General features: G+C 45.2%; 1 protein-coding gene across 3 annotated transcripts in view; it reads left to right on the top strand.

Moving 5' to 3' along the window:
* The first annotated feature begins 1079 nt into the window (after positions 1 to 1079).
* Positions 1080 to 10435, top strand: part of LOC135198546 (toll-interacting protein-like) — a 41710-nt gene continuing 32354 nt past the window's right edge. The window contains exons 1-3 of one of the 3 annotated variants that reach the window (XM_064226229.1): positions 1095 to 1245; positions 3429 to 3537; positions 4800 to 4931. In XM_064226229.1, coding sequence (XP_064082299.1) covers positions 3439 to 3537; positions 4800 to 4931 — 231 coding nt within the window. In that variant the 5' untranslated portion in view covers positions 1095 to 1245; positions 3429 to 3438. Of the gene's footprint in view, positions 1246 to 1409; positions 1491 to 3428; positions 3538 to 4799; positions 4932 to 10435 lie in introns of those variants that run through there. The other 2 variants (XM_064226228.1, XM_064226230.1) reach the window with 2 other exon arrangements.

Below are 10435 nucleotides of genomic sequence, written 5' to 3'. Positions count from 1 at the left end.
GTATTCAGCTACCTTCTCTCTCTCTCTCTCTCTCTCTCTCACTCTCTCTCTCTCCTCTCTCTCTCTCTCTCTCTCTCTCTCTTTCTTCTCTCTGCATTATTTAATTACAGTATTAAAATAAACAATAAAAGACTTCTAGTTTTAACGCTTTTGCTTCATTTTTGAGATTATGTACTGAAGATTGGGCTGTAAAGCAATTGAAAATATACGCGGATGCTCAAACATAAAACTGCACCGTCCAGAAAATCTGAATAAGCAGCCAACTAGACAGACTATCTTCCAATCTTTCAAAGCATATTTCTTCTCACTTTCGTGAGGTCATATTTTTTGGTACTTGTCAGTAATTACATGTATTTCATACGCTGATAATTCTTGAATGTAGATTCGCATCCATTAATATAAAAAAAAGAAAAAAAAAACATTGAAAAACTAGATAAATCGCACTGCAGTTGTTCTATCATTTTTGTATTACGGTATCAATGCAAGTGGCGTTGACTTAACTTGTTTTAATGAATTAACATAACTACACCATCCAGAGAATTGAAAACGGATTCCTGTCACTCTCGCGAAGATCCAGTCAATCAAAGACAATCGGCGTTGACTAAACTTATTTTAATTAATAAACAGGACAACACCATCCAGAGATGTAAAAGTGAACGGATTCCTGTCACTCTCGCGAAGAAGAAACAGTCAATCAAAGACAATCGGCGTTGACTAAACTATTTTAATGAATTAACAGGACAACTCCATCCAGAGATGTAAAAGTGAACGGATTCCTGTCACTCTCGCGAAGAAGAAGCAGTCAATCAAAGACAATCGGCGTTGACTAAACTTATTTTAATGAATTAACAGGACAACACCATCTAGAGAAGTAAAATGTAAAAAAAGAACATAATGACGATCTCCGCCTCCTTTAGCGCAAAAAAAGTGAATGGATTCCTGTCACTCTCGCGAAGAAGAAGTAGTCAATCAAGACAGGCGGCGTTGATTAAGCTTATTTTAATGTATTAATAGAACTATACTATCCAGAGAATGGAAAATGTAAGATGTAAAATGTAAAAAAAGATCATAATGACGATCTCGGCCTCCTTAAGCGCAAAAAAGTGAACGGATTCCTGTCACTCTGGCGAAGAAGAAGCAGTCAATGAAACGCACCCAGTCCAGGGGCAGCAGCCAGTGTTTACATTCAGGCCGAAAATGGCAGCATCTGCGGTGACAGATAAGAATGAAGAGCGACGCAAACAGGTATTTCTGAGACTTGCTCGTAAAATGGGGTGGGAAATCCCTGCACGACAGGCTGTCGTGTGCCCACGGCACGGTGTGAATGGACGTGTCATAGGTGTGACCTAACAAGGGAAGAGATTAACGAGACTGGTGATGTCATGGACTGGGAGCTGTCACGAGACCTAAACTGAAAGACGTCTCAAGTATGAGTCATAGCTACCTACTAGTCTGGTTCACAAGTGTGTTTGGTAGTGTAACCTGGTTAGGTAGTCTCTTGGTGTAGCATAAATTCGTTTGGAATATAATCGTTGACACTAGATCTAGCGTAGCTCTCGTTGTTTTGTGATGTGGTGGTGGTAATTGAGAGTACCTTTCTTTACCTAACGTTCTTATGGGAAGTCTCCAGGTTAATTAAGCTAGGCAAGGCTTAGGTTACCCTGGGTTAGGGTATTGGCCATTGCTACCTATACTGTAGAGTATGCAACCATGCAAGTCATTAGACCAGGTTATCCCTATGTACGAGGCAGTTTCAGGACCACGGTACAGCCTAGGCCAGTGGTTTTCAACCTTTTTGTACCCATGGCCCATTTTTGGCATCCCTAGATACTCATGGCCCACTGCCCTTAAGATTTGTGTGTTGATGATCAATACCTAGTTAATAGGTAGTATTATCATAGAGCATTCTCTCTCTCTCTCTCTCTCTCTCTCTCTCTCTCTCTCTCTCTCTCTCTCTCTCTCTCTCTCTCTCTCTCTCTCTCTCTCTCATGTAGCTTATATCTATTTGTTTGTTTATGTTGGTCTTCATTATTGCTAGATTTTTCATTTTTCTGAATACCATTTTAAAGATGTCGGTAAATTGGTCCCCCTCAAAACTGTCCATGGCCCACAGGTTGAAAACCACTGGCCTAGGGCTAACAAAGACATTATAGGCTGCCCATATACTATTGGAAAGAGCCCATTTTATGTTTTTACAGCAGTGAGTAGGCTGTTTGGCCATAATTTTTGATGCACTTGCACTATTGTCTTTCATTTTGCATAGTAGTATTTGTTTCATCGTTTTTGATTATAGGCTGTTTGGAGGCTCTCCATTTGGTACCTATGTCTGGGATGCTAGGTCAATACAGGCAATAGATTAATAACGTACTATCTTTACCATTTTATCTATCTTCCACATTGTGTTGAGATATCCTAACGACTGAATGATTGTGCATAAAATAGTTCTGCTATTTAGGTTATTCCCAGTTATCATAATTACTTTTGTTCCACAGCTTGCAGATACAGTCTAATTTTTGGTGGTGTCTTGACATCAAAATCTTTACAAACAACTGCCTGGATCACCAACCTTCATATGCTGTTCATTTTCAGCACAAGTAGAATATCAAGATTTTTTTATTTAAGCATTAGTTAAAACATGTACAATCATCATTTCTGTATGTATAGATATATAGGTATATGTTGGTTAACTAAAAGAGTTTATGACTCTCAGCACTGAAATATTTTCTCCACAAGTAGTTCCTCCTCTTGCCTTGGACTTTGCCTTTATGTGGCAGCTGTAGAATGTAAGAGGGGTATTACATAGTTGCTCTCCTTCCTTTTTGTTGTTAGTTCATCTCTCTTTGATAAACAGAACTATGATAAATTGCTCATGAATTATTTTTTGTAATATTAATTGCTATACTTAAACTTTTTGGTACATACATGCACATGAAAACTTGGCCATATTTGAAACAAAATTTTCCTAAGATCTAGAATAGTGATAATAAAGATATCCACATTGCCATTTTTGTGTGAAGTTACATTTCTTTAAATTAAAAAAAAAAATTTACATTGGCTGTGAAGTGTGTGTTATATTTATGGCTCTGATGCAGTGTTGCCAGTATAGGGATGATCTATGGATGAAAGGTGTGAAATGTATGGTAATTATTCATTGTTGAGCTAACAGAAATTTAATGACTTTGGCCTTAAATTAAAATTGACAGCATCATAATGAAATACATGTAATGTATACTGTATTTCATGAGGGTGCTCTAACTGCAAGACGTATTGTTTGACACATTTTTGAGGAACATACCATCTGCATATGTTGAGAGCCCATTGTATGTACAATGTTGAAACTTTCATAAGATTTGATGTCTTTAATAAGAAAATTATTTTGTTATGAGTATGGTAATTTACTTTTTATCATTATTTTTTTGTTATTCCAGCAAGCACTAGATGTTTTTCCCACTTTTCATTCCTATTCCTTTCCCATGTAACATGTTTGGGTATCGAAGACACCGCATATATCGGGAGTCATCGCCAGACCAGTCTATTGTAAGTGAATTGCAAAGGGTGTGTTCTTGCAAACTTATGAGCTGTTGCCTTATTAGAGCTATTACTTAAGTATTGTACTTTGAAAGACAACCAGACTAAGAATTTTCGTAAATAAGACAGCTATTAGGCTCTCTCCACTCAGTTTTTCTTTTGGTCTCCATACTAATGTTAATCCAATTTTTTATAATTTTATTGTTGTTGGTACATTTTCTTGATCAACAATGTGGGTCATTCTTGATCCCCATATTGACAGTTTTTTTTTATTTTTTAATAATTTCTTGTTTTTATCCCCATAATTGTTAGACACCTTTGAGTAGTGATGATCATTTTTAGGTAGCTAGTTAAAGACAATTTTTCCCTTCCACTAGAATGTACTGTATTACCTTCTTGTAGTTATCCTTTTTTCTGGGGCCAACTCCAAATGGATATTAGTGAGAAATTATATTTAATCATCATGAAATACTTTGTTACACCATCCTGTCATGTTCAAGTTACTTATATGAAGAATAAATGTCCTCTCTCCAGAAAATCTTTCTTTAGTGATAGTCCTTTCCCAGACTGAACTGACTCCTGTTATATGTAGAAATCTCGGTCCTTCTTCTTGGTGCTAAGGCTCCTCTTATTTTAAAGCAACTGATAGGGTATCAGTACCTCTTTCCACACACCTATTAAGCAGCTCAAATGGTTTGTATCTAGGAGGAAAAAAGTAGGCTCATTGTCATGCTACAGAAAACTTTTGTAGTCTTCTTAATATGCAGAATATGAGATTATTTACATTAAAATATGAGAAGTTGACCTATGCAGGTGAGAACAAAGGATTTCTCTTTGGACTTTATGCTCATTAGATCATTAATGTTGTAAGGCTTTTTGGGACTGAGTTTAGCCTAATCAGAGCAACTATATGGTTGCTGCTACAAGTATTCAAAATTGCCCAACTATATTTATCAACTTATAAATTACATAATTTGAAATGTGTCTTTTGTTTTTCTTGAAATGTATTCATTTCCTTTTTCATTTTCTTTTCTGTGGAAGTTATGAAATTCTTGGATGACTTGTTCAGTGACTGTTCCTCCTTCTGTGCTGCTAAGCATTCAAATTCTCATGCTTCTCTTTTCATAACCCTCATAACCTGTCTGGTATAAAGAGGCAGGTGTATTGCTTCCTAGGTGGTTAATCTCAAACTTCTTCCTTTTTTTTCAGAAGAATGACCTAGTCATGTCCTATTAGTAATCTTTGAAAAATAATCTTATTATTATTTTCAGGTTATGTTGGGGACCCTTCCCAATGATTTCCTTCGAATCACCCCAACCCAAGCTCAGTCGCAGGAAGAAGCTGACCGAGCAACAGCTATTCATCTGCAACATCAGATGATGACTCGTGTTGGTCGTATTCAGGTATGTTCTTATGATAAAAAGCAGAAGAAAGTTCTAATTACTATGTATCCAACTTGGACACTGATACATATTTTTTATATACATATTGTGCAATATATTTTGCCTCAAAGGGTGTTAAGATAACAGATACTGTGTGCTGAGTAGTGCTGTATTCATAAACACACAAAGACAGCTCAAGTGTCAGTAAAGAAGGGAAGTTTATGGTTTTTCATCATATTTTGTCTGTTGTTAAATTTTTTAAATGTCTTACCTCTGTATTATGATAGCTAGAAATTCCCCTGCCAGGAAGGAAGACAGAGTATAAACACACAAATTTTTATCTAGATCTTGTAGTTATACCATGTGTTGACCCCTCCTTTTCAGGGTGAACCATAGTTCATGAGCATTGTTCTCAGTTCTGTTTCTGTTGTCATGGTAAGAGGACTGGTGGTCAGATCAGTCAGCATTTTTGTTTTATAGTTTCCCTTTTTTTTTCTTCTTTTTTTTTTTTAGGCTGGACTGGATCATTTAGAGTATACTAGTTTAATATTGATTGGCTGTGTGGCTGTGTTGGTTATTTAGAATGTCTTGTTAAGGAGACATTGACAGTTTATAAGGTAAGTGGGTGTACCACCCACCTTTATTATACTAAGACCAATGAAGATAGATCTACATATTGCAATACACCCCCTGAACACCTGAATAAGCCTGGTCACTTACCAGCCCGAACCATCATTTATTAAAAATTTACCAAATCTTTGGTTAATTAAAATAAACGATCAGTGTTGCCAATCTCCTGGCAAACACCCTCGTTTACCTAGTTACCAGCCCACCGCTGATAGCCCTGCCTCACGGGCCGGTCACACCTGCCCTCTCACGTCAATCACTTTATCGTCGGCGGTGGAGTACAGAGTATCCACAGCGAACTCCTTTTTGGTCTTGCCCGGCCTTCATTTGCACCTTTGATTTGATTGATTTTGGTGACGAATTACGCATCCCTTTGGATTACTGTTGGATTGCTCTTAATACTTGTCATCAGAACATTGATTCTGCAAAGGAAGAAACAACACAAGCCTACGACAACGGCTACTGCATTCTCGGCCACGACATCACAGAAAAACGACGAGCGGAAGTTCAACAACGTATCGCTTTGCCAACAATGCAAGAAAAGGATGAGTACCCTATGACACGATAGTCATTCCTTATGCGTAAATTGTAGGCCTGTTCAATATAATGTAAAGACCAGATGTTTGGAATGTCAGGAGTGGTCTTTGGACCAGATGTTAGGGTATCTCAAACGTAGGAAAGGTCTTGTATTAAGAAGTGTAGGCAGGAAGAGACTAACGTAGATCAAGATAAAGACTTAGAGACAGTGCTCTTTAAGAGACTTGAGAGTAGGCTGACATCGAGTATGAACATCTCGTTTTACCGATTTTATGTCAGATTAAGTGAGGATAGATCGAGCAATAGGGATACTGAAAATTACTAATCGTTCTTTTGCCAGCTCCCCTGCCTGTTCAGAACCAGCCCTAACCGGTGCTGGGGGTTATGGGGATCCCGCAAGCCCACAGGGCAGGATCCGCCGTCCCCCTGGCACGGAGCAGGCAGTGTTGGCAGCAGATTTCCCCTTCCCTCGATGTGTAAGTTCTCAGGATGATAAAAACTTAGGTCAGATATAGACGAGTAGGGATAATAGGCTACATAGTGTTTAGTTTAGAAAGAGAAGTGCAGGCTTCTTCGGGTCGGTTTTCTATTAAAAGTAGTAGTTTATAGAGGCACAGTGTCCTTAGAGCATCTTTAGGCTTTTTCCTGCTTCGAGTTCCTTGCATCAGAAGCTTTTAGGCCATGGTTGGTCTTTCAGATATGCTCCTTCGTCTTTAAGGTTACTTTCCTCTACTTATACAATACGATAATTGTTAATTTGTTCCGATACGTAATACAAACCATCGGTCCTTTAACAATAGGAAGTAGCTAGCGGCAGCTGGAACGGTCGTAAGCTTCGAACAAGGGGAGAACGGTAGTTAACTGCTTGTCCGATCGTCGCGCGCCGCGCGACTGGGAGGTAAACAAATCACTTTTGCTTTCGGCCGTGTGTGGATAGGACGTGCTCGTCATCGCTCTGCCCGCTTTGTCGTTTGCTTTGAGTTTTGAGTATATGCCCTCTTTTCCTAGTGTGATTGAGAGTAATTGTAAGTACTTTGCATTTCTTTTGTTCATTAATGATGAGTGATGAAGAAATGGAGATTTCGCCGCGCCCCCCAGTCGCCCGTAGAGTGTGTCCCGGGCTGGAGGGGCGTAGATGTGGCGGATTCAGATCATTTGTGGATGTTGATCCACACGAGGTTTGTACTCGTTGTCGGGGGCGAGAGTGCTCCCGCAACGAGCCATGTGTAACTTGTATGCATTGGTCCGAGGCGGCAGTGTGGTGCTGTACGAGGGCAGGAAGAGACTTAGGCCGCCCAAGAAGTCATCGGAAAGTCCAGTGCTCCTTTGGTAACGGATACTTCGTCCTCTTTCCTGCCCCCCGGCCAGCCCCCACGTTTCGCGCCTTCCCCTGCGGGGGGGGTAGCGGAGTCCTTCTCCTCTCTCGATCCGTCGAGTGTGGAGGAGGGCGCCCGCTACCCAAGGACGTCCAGTCGTACTCGGGTCTTCCGTCCGCTCTGGGTGGGGTTCTTCTCCCCCCAAGCGTGAGGAAACCCCTCTAACTAACCCGACTGTTGCTTCCGCAGGTGTGCCATCAGCGAAGGACGACCTGGGACAGGTGTGGGAGTCGCTGGGACTGCAGGGAGTGCCTAGCATACAGGGGTTGATTCAGCGGTTGTTGGCGGGGTCGGCAGTGGTCACTCATGGTACCGGTAACCACTACTACCACTACAATTTCTAACACCAGCATATGAGATGCCACCGCACTTGGTGTACACACCACATGTCATGTCGGTAACACCCACGGCTGCAATTCAAAAACCAATTCCTGCCGTGCCAAAGAGGACGGTGCCACCGCCACCTGGGTTCTTTGTATTGCCGACCCCGGACTTCCGCTGCCCAAAGAGTACCCCCCTGGACCTGCCGCCAGTGCCGAGGATGACGGTAGCTGCCGACAGGGACGCCTGGCTCTCCTGTGGTACCTGCCGCCTGCCTGCCGTACCTGTTGCTGTCCCTGCCTGCTCATTCCCTTTCAGATCAGGGTTCCTGCTGCTCATTCATTTCAGATGTTCCTGCCAGTTCCTGGACCTGTTCCTGTTGTTCCTGCTGTTTGGTGGTGGCTGTCACAGTTCTCAGGTCTTTCCGGACAGGTGCAGTCGGGCCCTGTTGCTTCGGCAACTGCCCCGGCTCCCTCCTGGATGGAAGACCTGACGTCTGTCCTGCGGAGCCTGGCGAAGAAGAAGAGGAAGAGGAAGAAGGTGTCGTCGTCGTCTTCGTCGTCTTCTTCGTCGTCTGCTGCCTCTCCTTCCCCTTCGACTTCTAAGGCTAAACAGCCGAAGAAGAAGAAGGCTACCTCCTCCCCCCCTAAGAAGACTCCTTCGGGATCTTCTAAGGGCCGGCTCGCTCGCTGAGGCGGGGAGTCCGCTCTTCTGCTGGTCCTCCCCTGTTCCTTTCTTCGGGAACGGGGCCCGTCGCTTCTTCTGCAAAGAAGAAGTCGACGGGGACCAGAGGTTGCACCAGGCCTCGGCTGGTGCGTCCTCACCTGGTGCTAGCGGTTTCTGCCGCTAAACCAGGTTCCGTCTCGGGCGCTTCTCGTTCGCGAGAAGCACCGAGTGGACGCTCTTCCAAGGGAGACGTCCAGCCAAAGTTTTGACGCCCGAGCTCGCTCGCCGTCAGACAGCGGCGCGGAGCAGAAGACTGGCGAGAGTCGTGCACACGACTCTCGCCACCAGGCCAGTGGACGCCTCTCGCAGCGATCAACTGGCTGCTCGGGCTGACGTGACGGTCGCTGACCAGCCACGGGTTGAGGCGAGGAAGGAGTCCCCGCGGCCGCCGGTACCAGCCACGGCTGGTACCAGCGGCTCGACGCGCCGAGAGGACGCTGGCCGGTCTCGACGCGACAGAGAGCCTAGCAGGTCACCCGTCCACCGCTCCCGATGGGACCGGGCGGAGACGGTGACCAGCGGCAGCTCGCCTGACGCTAGAGATCGGTCTCGACGTTCTCAGCCGAGCCTATCGCCCCAGGCGAGCGGCAAGGCTAGGCCTGCTGCTCGACCGTCACCGCGGGTTGACGATCAGCAGCAGCCCTCCACGCACGCTGGTCCTGCCAGCGAGCGAGGGGGGAGCGTCAGGTCTGCCTCTCCCATACCTTCAACCTCCTCGGGCTATACCGGGAGGAGCGAGGTACCGAGGAGCGATCACGAGAGGTGCGCCGCTCGTGACCCAGCTATGACGCCGTATGGCTCAGGCACGGTTTTAGGACCGACCAGAACATACGCGCAAGTAGTTGGAGGCGACCGTCAGGGGTCTGTCGCTGTTCCTCCTTCTGAAGGAGGAGTATCGCGGGACATGCTCTTGCTGGAGGGACTGGACGGTCCTACTCCACAAGACGCAGTAACTCCCGAGATACAGAGGAACTTTGCAGAGGTCATTAAGCTGATGCGTCTGCATAATGACCTTGCGGAAGGATCGCCGCTACCACCGGTCAGAGCCCACGTCCCGGCTCAATCATTTTGGGGTCCCAAGAGGGAGCCCAAAATGATGGTAAGTTACCGCGATCAGAGCTTGCAGACTCAGTCCTGGATCAGGTGGAGAATCTCGTCAGGACGGGAGGACTCGCTAAAGTCCGGACGGTCTTCTAAGCTGCTTCCTCCTCCTCTACAGCGGCAGAGGCGATTCTACGTGCCTTCGGAAGACCCGATACTGCCGAAACAGGTTAACCCGGAGTTAGCGAGGCTGACTCCAGGTGTGTCCCTGCAGCAGCTCCTGTCGGAGAACCTATGGTTCTCAGCAGCAGGAGGGGCAACTTGCCCTGGAATCTACCGCTATGGCAGCATTCCAGGCAGTTTCCTGGTTGGATTTGTGGTCCCTCACAATATCCAAAGTAGCGGCCGGCTCCGGGAGTTCTGCTCTCGAAGACGACGCTTCTTTTAGGAGACTGTGCCAGTCTGGAGGAAGAGCGATCTCTTACCTCGCCCATCAGACTGCTAACCTGTGGGCCAACTTGGTTCTTCGACGTAGGGACGCAGTCCTTACCCGAGTGACCAGGGGGCCAAGCCGGGCGTGAGGCGGCACTCGGGCTTCGAAATGGACCTCTTAGGAGTTCCCCAGCTCTCTTTCCTGGAGGAGATGGTGGACGCTGCGGTGGAAAGGCGGCGCACTGACGACAGTGACCGCTTAGTTCACCAGGCAGTCTCGAAGGTTACTGGGCAATCTCGAGCGACTGCGGCCAAACCAAAGAGCTTGGCTAGCGCTTCCACGCGGCGAAGACGGTTGCACCGTCCAAGCCCCGTGTGAAGACTCCTGTTGTTTCAACTTCTGCTAGAGGAGGCCGTAACCACCCTCCTACCAGCCTCCTTTCCCCGAGGAGGTGGTGGAAAGAA

This window comes from Macrobrachium nipponense, chromosome 22 (assembly GCF_015104395.2).
Source record: "Macrobrachium nipponense isolate FS-2020 chromosome 22, ASM1510439v2, whole genome shotgun sequence".
NCBI classification, from domain to species: Eukaryota; Metazoa; Arthropoda; class Malacostraca; order Decapoda; family Palaemonidae; genus Macrobrachium; species Macrobrachium nipponense.
Note: the sequence above shows the minus strand (reverse complement) of the source record. Positions and strands in the feature narration are given on the sequence as shown.